General features: G+C 42.5%; 1 protein-coding gene across 3 annotated transcripts in view; it reads right to left on the bottom strand.

Annotated features, from left to right (window-relative positions):
- tspan9a (tetraspanin 9a) overlaps positions 1 to 15870 on the bottom strand; it is a 163964-nt gene continuing 148094 nt past the window's right edge. For all 3 annotated transcript variants that reach the window (XM_076732896.1, XM_076732897.1, XM_076732895.1), the window contains 4 exons: positions 11119 to 11220; positions 10669 to 10800; positions 8442 to 8525; positions 1 to 5723 (listed from right to left, as the gene is read on the bottom strand). In XM_076732896.1, the coding sequence (XP_076589011.1) occupies positions 5652 to 5723; positions 8442 to 8525; positions 10669 to 10800; positions 11119 to 11220 (390 nt within the window). In that variant the 3' untranslated portion in view covers positions 1 to 5651. The remainder of the gene's footprint in view (positions 5724 to 8441; positions 8526 to 10668; positions 10801 to 11118; positions 11221 to 15870) is intronic.

The following is a 15870-nucleotide window of genomic DNA, read 5'->3' on the forward strand; positions in this document are numbered from 1 at the left end:
TTGATTCTGTTCATTTTATTTCAGTACATGTTACTCATACAAAATAAGCTGTACAAAGGCTAAAATAGGTCATATTTTTGCATAGAAGGAACAGTGATGTAAAACAAAAAGCCAGGATGGAATGGCACAATAAACTCCACTCACTATCACACATGGGCCTGATAACAATTTGGTTAAAAAGGGATAAAGCTCCATACAAAAATACTCTGCTGCTCACTCCATGCTGTACAAACTTGAGACAAATTGGTGGTGGTTCCCACTTTCATCATCTCCCTTTTATTCTTAAGAAAACCCCCTCTGCTCGACTGGCTGACTACCATTGGCTCATCTCTGTCTTTAGGACAACAGTCCCTCAGGTTTTGTTAGTTTTTAAAAAAGAGGCCATTTTAAGGCAGCAATGCCACTCTCTTTCGTTCAATACACCATGGGATTTGCTGTGACACTGCTTCACTTTGCTCTTCATGCCAAGTCCTGTCTTCCACTCCCCCCCCAAAAATTCAGCATCACACACTCTTTAAATGTTGCATCCATAATTGTCAGTGACATAAAAAGGGAATACATCAGGAGCATCGAGTCATTGAACATGAAAGGCAATGAGCGTACGGTATCATGGGATTTTGTGACACTCTTTCCTTTATTTAAAAAATAGCTGATTTAGAGAATAAAGAGAAGGTAGTGCACCACCTAGTATAGATATTCAGAGTGCTTTCACATGTAGCAGAAACTCCACAGGACAAGGCTGGCAGGTATCAGATAGTGCCACCCAGCAGAACACAACATCAAACACGCCATTTCTAGAGCAAACATTTCCACTGCTCAGATATTCAACTTTAGCACGGGGGAAGGATTAGGAGGAGATTAGAGAACTAGTATGTCAAAGGTGGCAAATAAAAAACAAAGACAACAACAACAACGAATAAACAAACCAAAAAAAAAAAAAAATCTATGTCTCAAAGTTCATCACAGCAGACAAATCTAATTACTGCATGTGCGTCCTTCCTTTACCATCTCTGTGACTTACTGGGAGTGCTTTTGTGGAAATATTTTATTCTCCTTCCAAAAAAAAAAAAAAAAAAGAAAAAAAAAGGGAGAATGTGTCTTCTACAAGATGAAAATGTAGTCAAATAAAATAAGAAAGCCATACGGACAAAAACACAAATTTACATCAAATTTACACTGCTCCTGTAGCAAAGATGAGAAAATGGGTAACATGGAAGATAATATCTGAAGCTGAGCACAACAGAGCATGGGGTTGTTAGGCAAGTCAGAATTAGAAAATGGCAGTTAAACTGTCAATGTAAATGTGATTACAAGTGGCAGAGGTAAAGTATAACAGTGAGTTACACCAGTTGTAAAAATGACCATATTTACATCTGGGGCTGACGGACAGGGCTGATATACTGTGATGGCATGAGCTCTGTGTTGTGCAGTGTCATCTAATAGATCATGCTCTACAAATACATAATGGGCCTTACACTGGCAGTTTTAAAAGACATACTGCAGATTATACCAGCACGTCCTAATTTTAATCAAACTAGGTCCTAATACAGAGAAGCATGATGACAAGCGTGCAGTATGTCTTTGTGGGCTTCACCCGATGCTATATGACAAATTTTCTCCCTATCAATTCTGACTTAATTGCTTTAACTGCCTGTAGCAATGTTAAGACAGAAAGGCATTTTTGCACCTTGTAGAGGAACATTGCAAAGACTAATCCTCTAAGAAACAAATGCTTAACATCATGTTCTCACAATGAGTGACATTGAGCTCAGTAATGAATGGAAAAAAAAAAAAAGCCAGTAAAAACAGCCTACAACAAGAACAGTATATTGTATAAAAACAAACATTAAAACAGTGACAACCAATGTACAAAAATAACATTGTTAAACAGCTTTTGTTAAAATGGCATTCATCCCTGCATTCTAAAAATATGAAGGAACATTTTCTCAGACGAAACCGGGAAAACTAGGTGACAGTGGCAGAGCTGAGAGGGAGTGCACATGGCGCAGAAAATGTCAGAATGTCGGCATCGTCAGATCAGTTGGCGGCAAAGCCTTCGAGTCTGGAGGCTGGGTCTCTGAAATATGACGTCAGATTTGGAGACAGAGACCGGATTTGTTTTATTTCCGCTCTTCTCCGTTCTCACATTTTCTGTGACATCTGCATTTAAACACTTTCCCACCCCACGCAAGATGAAGCAGCACATCAAAATGTTTATCTTGAGTTTCTTCTGAACTTTTTGCCTGGAGTAAGGTTACAATGCAGAGAGCGCTTACAAGCACGTCTCCTATAACTCCTGCCAGGTACAGAATATACCTCACAGCTGCTTTGAGGCGTCCAAAGAGCACAGCTGTATTTCTTCAGTGTCAGTGCTGCCAGCTACTGTATATATAGCGCCGGGTGTCTTCAGAGTGAAGCAGTAAATAAGGGATGTGGGGAGAGTTTGTGCAGGCAGCCAAGCAGAGGAGATGTGACCACTCGTGCCTACGCTGTACATCAGCAGCTGTCATGTTCCCCCCGTGGACACAACAAGAAGAGTTCAAGCATATGGGGGGCAGGCAGTGAATCACAGCCAGCAGGGTCGCTGCACATAACAGCCCAAATCTGTTGCTTCCTGATGCACGAACCCCCCTCGTCTTAAAACTGCCTCTCTCAGATTAAGTCATTATGAAACCAATGATTAAAAAAAAAAAAAAAGTTAAGAATGACTTCAGGTGATGCTGTGAGGCAAACAGGCTGCCGACTGGAAGAATGTCTAATGAGTGAATCTTGGTGCTGGGTCATTTTTGTTTCCCATGCTGTGTCATTTGTTAGCCCACGTAGCAGCAATGCACAGTGTCTGAGTTCCAAGGCTTCATCCATAGCCACAAATTCTCCTGTCAACGTTTACCTTGGATACAATGCAGCCACTTCTGGTCCCAACGATTTCTCTACTCCCAACAGCAGCAAACAAATGACCACCTGTCTTCTGTTGAAGGATAATTACAGTTCATGGTCTTATTTTTGTATTTGGCCATCATCCCCATTAGTAACAGTACTGGAAGTTCTTTGCTGAGATCTGGGAATGTGGTAACATTTCGAAAAAACACATAGCCTGGTTCTAGACCTCTTGAACTGCTGCCCACATCTCAGACTTCTTCACCACTTGTCACAAAAGAAATATGTCTGGTCTTGTACAAAGAAACAAGCCAATCAAAGCAATGGGGGATGTCTTCTTGTGTCAGAACCACAAAAAAAGTGTCTGAAATCTATATTTGCTATATAGTGTGCTATTTTTACTGTCCCACATTTTCAGTATCCAAATGCTGAGCGTGAAATTTCCCACAACATCGCATCGGCATATTTCTTTAACCATTGTGACAGACGGCAAAAGCTCTTCACAGGTGCATTTGTGGTGACTACAAAGGACATTGTCACCTACCACAACCATACAGACAACAGCTAACATGTCGTAATGATTACGAATTGAAATGACTCAACCCAGCAAGTGATTAGCAGCCCAAGGAGCCGTCAAGGTAAAATTACTACTTAAACTGTCTGCTGAAAACATCCATCACAGTCTACAGGCTGACTTTCAGGTTCAACTCTGACCTGTTGTACTTGCTATAGATGTAAAGACAGTTTTCTTGCCTAATGAGGGAATATCACTGACAAAAAGTGAATAATGTGGGAGCTACTGTGGTTCAACAGGTTTACAATCGTTTTGATCGCTTGTTTCTTGCCCCTTTGTAGCCGTGTTCTCAGACCTCAGCATTTGGTGAGTTCAGTGTTATCACACCCATGACAACCAGTCACAACCAAATGATGGCTGAAGCTAAAATGATCATTAAACAATAAGTCCTTTACACCACCGCCTCTCACCGACTCACAGGCATTTTGAAGCCCAGAGCAGACACACTGGAGGGCATTTTCTTTAAGTCACCACAGCAGATGTAAAGTATTTTCAGTCTTAAGGAGGCAGCTTGGTGCTCTGGCCTCCTGCAGTGAATCAGTGGTAAACAACCATGTCCTACAGGGCATGTTGCCATACCTATCTGTCTCAGCTTTGATCTGCCTACTCTCCCACCGCCCCCTCCTCTGTGGCTGCAAGAAAAGGAAGCTTAGCTAAAATGGGTGAAGTTGCAAACCTGAGGTGCCACCTCGTAATGAACAGGAATGTCAGCAGAGGTATTGTATGTACGTATGGAGCACAAAGCTCATTGCTTTCTGACATGGGAGAAGAAAATTGGGGGGTGAAAAAAAAGAAAAATGGAGACAGGGGAGCTGACAGCTAGAGAGAGAAAGAATGAGGAGGGCAGAGCAAATGGATGAGATCTCAAGAAAACAGAAAAGTAAGTCTCTGGCCGTCTCCATCAACACAACTGATGGCAGCAGGGAGGCAACATGTCTGCTCTGATTTTGCCCCTCGTGCCCTCGCTTCTCTGCGTTTCTGTGTGCTGTTTTCTTCCTCTGCAGCTTGGACAAAGGATAAAACCCACCCTCAAAGCTGCACACACAGACACACACACACACACACACAATTCAGTCTGTATTCTCAAAGGGGGAACTTCATCACCCAGATCTCTTCACTTGACAGTCCTTGTGGAGCCCTAATAAACAGCCATTTTACACCATTTGTATTGTCTCACAGGGAATGGAAATACTGCTGCTGTGTGGCAAAGTGTGTGTGTGTGTGTGTGTGTGTGTGTGCCTGTGTGTGTTCACAGGCAGATTTATGCATTACAATTTATTATTCAGAGGATGCTGCAGAATTTGGTAGAAAATAAATCCACTGATGATTCCTCGGTCTCACATGACGTTCCTCCATCATGCTCACTTTACCCAAATCTCATAGCTGAATGAAAAAAATATGAATCATGGATTACATTAAACAGCACCCTAACGTATTTGTGCACCTCTGCAGCGACGTCACATCAAATCCCCCCACCCACCAACCCACACACACACACACACACACACACACACACACACACACACACACACACACACACACAGAGTGCACTGATCTGTTCAACACTTAGTTTCCACAGGAGCATCTGTGACACACTTACAGAAATCCAAGACAAAATGAAGATGTTTGACATTTCAACGACAAAGGTAAATCAGTAAAGTAGAAAACTAGCATGCCATGTTGGAACTTTTTACATTTACAAGTGAAAAGGGGCCTTGACTTGAAACAAACAAACAAACAAACGAAAAAACTCCACATCTGGTGGAGGTACTATGAGTCTCATGTGTTCTCTTTACCTCAGAGTGGGGTGTGTGGGCATTAGTAAAGTCTTCATTGTCTCAAAGTTCATCCTTCCTTTCAGCAAATTGTTAGTCCAAGCAGAAAAATACAGTGAAATAAAATAAAAATGTACTCAAGAGGAGTGACAACCAATGGGATTCTCTTCCTTGCCAAAAGTAGGTGTCCCTTCTCCTCCAGTTGTGTTACTCTTTGGCAAAATGAATGGTGAAAGGAGAGAGCAGAACAGAGTGGGGACACAGCTGGAATCTGTACAGAAGGCATGGGAAGGAGGGGTGGGGGGCTGGGGGCAAAGGATGCTCTAAAAAGGTTGTAGGGGCTGGGGTGGGGGAGCAGGGGCGAATCAGAGAGTCTTATCCCATCAGGCAGTGGGGCTCCTCTCAATGGGTGCCTCCCCCCAAAGCTAAGCATCGTACTTCTTCCCCGTTCTGTGGATGTGGTGGAACAGAGTCATGGAGAACGCCATGCCCAGGAGCTGCGGAGGAAACGAGAACGAGATAGTGAGTTTGTGTCTACATGTATAGAGTATATGTCTGTTTATGTATGATATATGTGCGTCTCTGTGCTGTGCTGTTTTTGATGTTGCTGCCTCAGGCTGCTTTGTGGTTTTTGGATGCACAATAAATCCTGTGCTGAAGCACAAGCACATTTTCATTCACTCTCTCAGAGGGCCTTCAAACGCAAGCTCTGGAATCTTTGTGATGGAAAAAATGTACAGCATGCACAAGCATTAAGTCAATGAAGTAAATTGAGATGCCACTGAATCAAAGTAGCCAGCTATCTCTTTGAAGTTTCCATTACCCCTGATACTTCTACATCAAACACAGTCACAGGGCTGATCCTAAAACCGTTATCTGGCAAAGTTTGGATGGCAGAGAAACTGCAAAGTACTGTACGGTGCATAGTCTTCCCTAAAAAGGCAACATGGACTTCCTACAAACAGCCTTCACTAGGGATTCCTACAGGATGTGATTAGCTTGGGAAAGCTGCTGATTCTCTTCCTTTAGTTTCAAAACCTAATTCGTAGGGCTGCTGTAGAGAAAATGCTACTTTAAGCCGCTGTCAATCAAAATGCAAAGTGCCATTTGAGGTAAACATCCAGCTAAGAGGGAGTTAGGACCAATGATAAACCGCCTTAGTGTTTAAAAAACAGCTAAATTTACGTGTCTCAAATTGTGCCCACATATGTCTGACAATTCGGAAATCATTGTGAGTGAAGTTATACATACAGACTTTTGCCAAAGTCTGCCTTATATGCTGCCGTTCTAAATCATTCATAAGTCAGTTCTCTGTGCCTCTGGCCATTATGTAACATTGCAGAGTTGAGGGGCATCAAGTTTTCATGATTCTCATAGCTGTCATGTCCTCCACCTTGCTGTCGAGCTTGCTAATCTGACAGCTCCAGGCCTGTTTCTTGACTCTTCCACCTCTCACCTGAATCAGAGTGAGGAGAGTGTGTGTATGAAGAAATCATTAAAATCAATGTCAGCCGAGTCGGTGTTGTGGGGTTTCACTTGAAGCGAAGAATTTATCAGTCTCCAAACAGGGCAGATATTTGTCACTGTTCTGCATGTGCATAGTGTGTGTGTGTGTGTGTGTGTGTGTTTGGAGAAGAATGAACACACAGGGAAAAGATAGTGTCAGACAGAGGGAAGAAGTCGGGCGGTTAGTATAAATGCATGGGGCCATATAAGAAGAGTGTGATCTTGTCATGAATACAGAGTGATCTGAAGCTGGCCAATACATAAGGCCGACTTTCCCTCGGTGAGGCTGTGGACTTGCATTAAAGCTCAAGCACCATCTTCCCCTAAGGACATTAGAAATGTGCAGAATCTCAACAGGGAGATTTCATGGTGAGACCACCTTGCTCTGAGTGAACATGGACTCATGGATTAGCGAACTGAAGACGGCAGGGGAAATGAGGCAAAGGAAAAATGTTGAAAGCTTGAAAAGTGAAAAGGAAGAAGAAGCAGAGTGCAGCCGGTGACTCGCTGGAGAGGAGATGTTAAATGTCCACCTGTTTTTTCATGCACATTTTCAAGCTGAGCATTAAAAAAAAACAGTGGCACATTGAGGAAAGGTGGCAAAAATGTTTTTTATGCTTGGCTGAGGTGGAAAAGCTGATTTATCGATAAAAAAAAATGTGACAAAGTGCAATGGAGACAGACAGAGTGAACTGAATCATGACATACACGAAGCATATGACTTCAGCGGCACTCAAGCAGACAAACTGTGTTGGACTGATAAGGAAGCTGTAAGGTTCCTCAAATTAACAAGTGAAACATTGATTTCTATCATGTTTCTTGCTTGGTTTTCACTGCTTGGTTTGACAGTATCTTATTGTGCCTGATTCTTCTTCTGCATTTTCTTTTGCAGATTTTCTAGAAAGTCGGCTGAAATTCGGGTTGGTGGGATGGTTGAAGTTGAGCTGAGTGACATAGGCATGACAACTACAGGCTGCAGGGACAGCAGGTGGAAGGAACACAGCTGTCTCTTAATTTGTACGTGCTAGAGTAGGAGTTGAAGTCCAGTGAAGCTGTCTGGACTAAGTTAACACAAATGGAAAAGCACTCCAGCAGTCAAATTTGTGCAAATGCAAGGCAAAAATACAGTTTGCTTTGTTCAGTCTGAAGACACTATCAGGACACAACCTCCGTGCACGTGGAACAACTGCTGCAAAGACAGTGAGACACTCACTGTGCAAAGAGGGATAGATGCAAGGCAGAGTTTAGGACAAAAAGAGAAGTGATGTCTTAGGAGGAATATCAATCACCTCTCCCTCCAGTGCCTTTAATCTGCAACTCTACACCTGCTCTTCTGAATTCAGTATCTGCACTCTCCTATCTTCTGATGGCTCTTTATACACGACTACAGCCTGCTTGGCATGAAGCCAGGTGGCTGTGATTCTCCCTGACAGGATCAGGGTGCAGAAGACAGTGCCTTCAATATTTCAAGAAATGTGGGTGCCCAGAGCACCCAGTGAGCACAGGCCTCATAACTTTCTCAGTAGAAGATGGTGGCACAGAGGCCCGTGGATGTACATGGTTGGTTTTTTAAACTTGTTGCAAGACAGGCGGACACAAACAAATGCACTGAGATACAAAGCAAAAGATGAAAAGGGAGGGAAAATGAATGGGAGGGAAGCAAAAAAAAAAAGGAGAAGGAAAGAACAATTTATCACTCAGGCTCCTACCTGCACTACCAAGATCACCATGCCTATGGTTCCCAGCAGGGGCTTGTTGTCATCCAGCCATTCCTCCACTTTCTCGAAGCAACCCTAAAATGGAACAAAAGCATGTGAAGATGCCACTAAAGCAGGCCCTGTACAGCATGCGAGAGCATTTGATGCAGCCCATGAGGCAATTCATGAACACAAAAAAAGCAATATTTTTTTTTTCAGCAATAAAAGAAAATAACATATAATAGAAGAGGGATACATTTTTGTAGCAGTCCTTTAAGGCAACACACAAAGAGCGACTGATATCACACCAAAGCATCATGGTTAGCAAAACCTAAGAGGGTGTGGAATGTTGCTTATTCCGAGAGAAATGGACAACATCTTTTTTTTTTTTTTGAAGTAAAAGGCAAGCCCGTGTGTCTAAGTTAGTTTGTGGGTATGCGCTCACAGTAATGAAAAAGGCCGATGTTTGAGTGTCTTTACAGCCACAAACAAATGAAGTGTGGATGTCCAGCAAGCAGCTTTCACAGGATCACACTCTGACAGACACACAGGAGAGCCTTGTTGCTGCTGTGGAGCTGATAGCAGCAGACAAAGTAAAACTGAGTGTCTGTTTGTTTGGAATAATTCATAGAGATGGAGGAAAACCTGTCGTGGAAACGTGGAAAGCAACAACCTGGTACTGAGAGCAGCTCATTCAAAACTGACTCTTGCTCCACTCAAGGCTGACATGTGCATAACAACCTTCTCAGGTGCTCCCCAATCACTAGTGAGTGTGTGCCATCCCTATGAGAAATTTCTGCGGGCACCTCTGAGTATGGCCCTCGAAGGACGTTCTGACAATTGAAATGGCCCTTGATAGGAAAAGGTACTCCACCCCTGCACTAGAGAAATGTCCATTTCTAGCGTGGCAGGGGAATCGTGTCTCCATCCAGTGCACACTGTTCCAGAAAAAAAATGCATCTCTTCCATGAGGTATACCCTTGGATGAATGAACTACCAGGAGAGGTGTTAAAATAAATGAATTATCAATGAGCGATGACTTTTATATGCAGACTTATCGGCCATATGGACAGATGTTTCCACTCAAATGTATTCCAACTTGGGTTCATTTAGAGTTCACTCACAGGCAGAGAGACGGGGTGAAGGACTTAATGGTGGTTTCAGATGCAAAGTGGTGTCCCTTGTTGAGCGCGAGTGCTGAGGCAGCATGTAAGACTTCTGTCACTATACAGTGTGTGGTCATCTCCTCTAGGCAGGATTACACGCAAGTTTTTAGTGCTGTGCTTTCCCAGCGGACCAGCTCAATGTCTGCCTATTCTCATTTTGGCAATTATATTACAGTTTTTAATCCCCTACTTTGGACCTGCTAACAAACCACATGCCAGGCCAATAGCAGATTATACTTGTAATGGGGGGAGATTGGTGAACATTGTGCTGCAAGGTTTTTGAGAAAAGCGCTGTTGTCTCATGCATAATGGAAATAAATCCAGCGTGATCAGAATTCAGCGTTAAGAGTGTGAAAACTGTAACGCAACTTTAAAATACACACACAGAGGAGGGTAAAATCAACTACTGAACAGATGGACCAAAGATACATAACATTTCTGATGTTTATGTCCCCTGTGAATCCTGTACATCAGTCATCCTGAATCCTAATAATTCTCTTTTAAAATCACATATATTCAAACACAACAAGCTGATATGAAATGACAAGACGTGGACGATCCCACTAGTGTTGTATCCATGGGCAGATTTTGAGACAGTGGGCATGAACATGTTGAAAGAAGCAAGAGGAGAATAAAAAAAGCACAAAAAACGACGAGTCTTTGTAGTTGTTTTGCATCGTTTCATATCTCTTTGTGGACATTTTCCTATCACTCTTTAGTGGTTTGAATCTCTTTGTAATCCTTTTATTTGTCTATGCAATACTTTTGTGTCTCTTTGTGGTCACTTTGCATCTCCTTGTATTGGTTTTGCATCTCTTGAGTGGTTTGTTTCTCTTTATCATACTTTTGTGTCTCTTTGTGGTTTTTTACTATTGTGTCTCATTGTGGTTGTTTTGCGTCTTTTTGTGGTCATTTTTCATCCCTTTGTGCTTGTTCTGAGCCTCTTTGTAGCTCTTTAATTGACTTTCCAACAACAAATGTTAATCATCACATCAAACAGAAGCTTTGGCTCAGTAATCCTCCCATGGTTATTTCATATGGTGGATTTACAACAAAAAAACATGTGAACTCACCCTGTTCCAGAACATGTTGGTGGAGTTACGGCCACAGTTCTGGTAGTGCTCCTGGCAGCAGCGGTCAGGAACGACCTTCTCCTTCAGCGCCTCATGCCAATCGGTGTATGCTATCACTCCGCAGCACTTCCACTGTGAACGCCACACACATCAGATACAAGAGTTAGTTCATGCTTGTCACTCCAGAGAGACCTCAAACTAACTTTAATGTAAAAGTATTGTAATTAGTCCCTTTGCTATACAGGACTGCCATAATGGAATAAAGTGTACTTCAACAGCCACTTTTGACTTTTAATGTTGCATTAATGCCACAGCTACAAGCCAGGAAATACATTAGCTGGAATATTTCAGTTAAACTTTGCATTTATGTGGCACTTCTAGTGTTGTGAGTGAATGTTCAAGTTAATGTTTCTGATATTTGATGTAATGCGTGGAGCGAGATCGCCCTACCTCTGCCTGGATGATGTTCCAGGCATTTCGCAGGCCTATGTTGTTTTCTGAGTTGTAGAGAGCCAGCCCATCCTTCAGATCCTGCTTGGCATTCTCACTCACCTGGAGATAAAGAGACAACACCAGCCTTGGTTACAGACCTTGGTTTACAGGGGTTGGTTCAGCAAGAACTGTCAATTGAGTTATAGCATTAGTTATGTGAGTTCTTTAGGCTGCATTCACATTATTGTGCTCTTGATGAAAATAGTGCACAGACATGTGAAGGTGAGTAACAATTAGAATGACAAGCTACAGGTAACCCTTTCTCTTGCCATCTAAAAATAACTCTGCTACAGTGACTTTTGCATGATGACTGCAGATCTTCTGCAGATGACACACATCATGTGTCCCTTTGCTCCTCACACACAGCTTCAACATGCCCTTGAGCAGAGCTAGCAAATCATTTTCCTCTTGACTGAACTCCAACAATGTGCTCAGGGTTGTGCCATGTCTGATGGAGATTAATATCTCAATGGATGGGTTAATGAAATACAAAATCAGAGCTTTAGTTCTCCTGCAGTTTGCTTTGCCTGTGGGGATCTGCTAACTGCCAGGACAGATTGAGAGGCGCTTCAGATAAGGGGTAATTATTACTGGAAAAATGACACGCACTGCCAGGGCCATGCTGTACATCTTCACAGGCAATACAAGTTATATCACAACAGAGGGAAGGAAGGCACTCCCTTTAATAGTTAGAGCTTAAGGCTTCAGACTGTGCCTGAACAAAAAAAAAAAAAAAAAAAAAATCTGCATAGAATAAGAGAAGGGGCATCAGGTCTGTATCTGCCTGACACAACAAGCTCAGGACTGTGTTCAGCTAGATGCTGTTTGGCTCAATAAGTCCCTCACTTCAAGACATAATAGAAGGAAGAAAACTGGAGCAGCCAGGTAAATCATGTCAGCCCGCTTTACAAAAGAGATAAAAATTTAATGTCACTTGACATTGAGCACTGAACTGTATATGAGAGACAGACCAAAGCCTCCTTTGATCATACAGAAAACTAGATTAAGCTTTCAATTAAGTGGTTCAGCAGTTTATTGGTGGGAAGAAAAACCCCCTCAAACCCTTGTTTTCTGAGCTGCGAGGCATGAGAAAACTATTTGCTGAATTAAACATAGAGTGAAACACATTTTTTCCTGATTAATTAAAGTTTCCCTGGCAATAAAATGCTTTAGTAATTATTAATTATGCAAAACCCATTTAAAACATTCTCAAAAAAAAAAACCTTTGAAATAAGATTAGTATCATTTCAAATCACATTCTTCTTTTTCGCTCTGTAACTTCGCTGATGCAGAGGAGCGAATGTGTGTATTGCACCCCGGGCTGCGGGCCCAACCATATTTGTCCTTGTGCAAGAAAATGAGATGAAGAGCAGCATCATCAATCTCTGCCTCGTACTTTGTTTCTATCCTCTATCTTTTCCTCTCCATCCAGGCTATGTGTGATGCTGCTTGCTCATTACTGACTCCTCGCACTAACACAGTCACTAGAGAGTAGAAGGGGGCCCCCTACTACAATAAAATCATCTTCTGAGTCTCCAATAAGTCTCTGCACATCTCCCATTTCATGTGCGGAAGTCTTTGTTACAGCCTGAAATGAAACTTAATGATCCAGATTTAACACTAACGAGAGGCAGACAAATGACTGCAGAACAAACAGGGATTTGATCACACAACACTCTGCCCCATTTTCTCCTCGCAAAGGAGCAGATACCAATACATCTTTGTTGCATTAGCCTATTTTTTTCTGATAAGGAAATCTAACTTCACGACTGAAGCTTATGTTGCTGGTACTGGAAATTGTTCATAAATAAAAGTCCAACGTTATTCTTTGGGGCATCTAACTCCTAGTAAGTCTTCTCTGAATGTTGCCACAGGCCATCACTGCAGTACTTCAAGTGCGGCATATTGACGAAACCCTGAGACGCCGCTCATACTTCTCATTAGATAGATAAGCTTGTGGTTTCCTCTGGGCTGACGGAGTCCATGCTCAGCGATATAGGACAGCACATTTATCTCAGAAATTTTAAGGGTTCAGCTCAGCCAGCCAGGTGAACACACAAGAGTGACAGGAAGGGAGAAAACAGAGGGAGACGTGAAGATTTTCCAGTTGACAGAGTGGAGGAAGGAACAGGCTTTTTATCCAAATCGTCGTGGGTTTTCTGTCACTGTGCACAAAAGCAGAGAAAAGAGTGGCTGTCGGATCAACATCGGGCACTTGAGGCGCTGTAATGATCAGGAATAATGCAATTCATCTGACCAGTGCTGAAACGACCAAATGTCAAAATATTAAAGCCACTCTTTATTTACTTTTCTCTTTTCTGTTTTCAACTTCACCAGTGTCTCACAAGCGTATTTCTTTGGTTTTATCTGATTCCACACAGACACTTTAATTGTTTCAGTGCAAGGACTCCCCACTGTCAAAGTCGGGCCCCAGATTTGGTGACATGTAACACTCTGGGGACCAGGTACACAGGGACTTGTCACTGTGCAGACAGTGAACCACACTGCTAACTCATTACCAGAGTACACAGCCATGACCGAGCTGTCTGCTCCAGTTTTCAAAAATGTGAAAGATCTTTCCGTTGCTGTTTCAATGTTGAATATGAGCCACAAATCCAATTTTCCCATTCAGACAGCAAAGGTCACATCATGTGCCACGCAGATGACAAAGTGTACTGTAGTGTTGATTCCCTTGTATTTCTTTCTCATTAGTTTTACCTCTGAGGACAAGTGCCTAACAACTGCTGTCTCAGAGGCAGTTTAAATTCCTCGCAAAACACAAGAAAGCATTGCTTATTGCTTTATTTACAGTAGGTGGTGTGATGGGTGTATAGAAGAGCAATTAGTGCATTGGTGTTGGAGTTTTATTCACAGCTGCTATTCATCACTTTGAGCGATTATAATCTTCAAACGATGCTACAGCGTTTAATTCCAAATGAATCACAGTCTCTGTAGTACAATTTCACTAAAATCAAACAAATAAATAAATAAAACCCACAGTCTATGCAGGAGGTTTACTAAACATATTACCACTCTGAGAACGAAGCCAACTAAATGAAAAAAACAACCCATCTGTGAAGGAAGACAAATGATACATACAGGATGTAAAAATGTAGCTGCACGCTGGCAGGAGAACAGAGCTCGGAGCGACATGGGAGCCTGCCATGCGTAACAGAAGGAGAACCGAGACACCGGTCAAAGCGAATGTTAACCTCTCACTGAAAGATCGCTTAACTCAAGCCTGTATCATTTCCTTTCTTGGCCACTTTGGGCAGCCGACACAGGCAGTGATCAAAGCACCAACATGCTATCACCATTTAGGTTCAAAAGATAACGTGTTAGCAAGCAGTTGCCTGTTACATCCAGCAGATGAAGAACAACATCATCATTCATGTGGAGTCCTGTTTCTGTCCATGTGGACTCATAAGACCAATATTTCTCTCTGTTTAGGCCCGCTTTGGTCTCCACCAGCTTTGGAGAGAGATATCTGGCTATTTCGCTGCTAAATGCTCCACTGATTCCCATGATGTTTCTTGAGAAATCACACGGAAAGCACATGTTTTGGGAAGAACGTTTCTGGTCTATTTGTACCATGGCTGCAGATTTGCCTTGACAACAACGTGGTTCCATTTAGGTCACGTTATTTTGGTCATGGCTGAGGTCAGTTTTTATGATAAGTGGAAAGCTTAAGGTGCTATACTTTTGAGAATTATAGTTTGCCATTTTCCATTAAAGAACCCTTCAGAATGATGCCAATGGTAAAACTGGAGATGTACACCTATCCTGAGGGTCTTCTCTATAAAGGAGAGAACTCCAAATGGACCAAATCTCCACTTTGCAGGATGATTCTTCAAACTTGTATTCCCTGTTTTACTCAGCTCCTCTCCCGCCTCTCATCTCGTCTTCAGTCTTTAAACAGGACTCGTTCTATATGAGGTCTTAAACGGCTACACAATTCAGAACAGGTTTTCACATATTTTACTCTTCTTCAAGTGAAAGACAGGAAGTCTTGTTCTGTACTGTCAGATCACAGAGTCTCTGTTGGCTTATCTCCAGTTGGCTGTTCAAAAGTATTGAACGAGTGTTACCTCATAACCAAACACTGAAGTGACAGTCACACATATTCCATCATTAGCTGTACACACAAGAACAAATTCATGTCAGCCCAGAGTATCTTCCTTATTACATTCACATGAAAGTACCTGTTTCAACAGCGTTCAGCACTCTTAATTATGTTTCACAATCATTCCTGGCCACATGTATACTGTCAGGGCACTCTGGCTCCTAAGAACAGAAACTAGCAGTATTTTTCGGACAAGTGTGTTAGCTAACTGCCCAGAAAGTGTAATGAATGATGAGGGGAGAAACAGCATTACAGCCAAGGGTCCCCAACAGCACATCATTAAACAGGATACTTAATTCCCTAGTTTATTCTGCGAGCCTGTGCTAGGTAGCCTGAGGCCAGGCCACTCAGCGGAGTGAGGGGAAGACCCCTTCTACCTCTCTGTAATTGGTCTGGAAAAACGAAAGCATGGCCGGGGATTGAACAGAATTATGCCTGCAAACAAATGCAACCCATGACTGGAGGTGTCTGCTGGTAGCTGGGTTGTTAATAATATGAATCAGGGATGTCTTACCTGGCCTTTGAACTAGTCTTTCATGTGACAAACTTTCCTCTTCCACGGCATCAGTGCCTCTCTCCAGACTCTC

The sequence above is a fragment of the Chaetodon auriga genome, chromosome 6, assembly GCF_051107435.1.
Source record: "Chaetodon auriga isolate fChaAug3 chromosome 6, fChaAug3.hap1, whole genome shotgun sequence".
Classification (NCBI taxonomy): Eukaryota; Metazoa; Chordata; class Actinopteri; order Chaetodontiformes; family Chaetodontidae; genus Chaetodon; species Chaetodon auriga.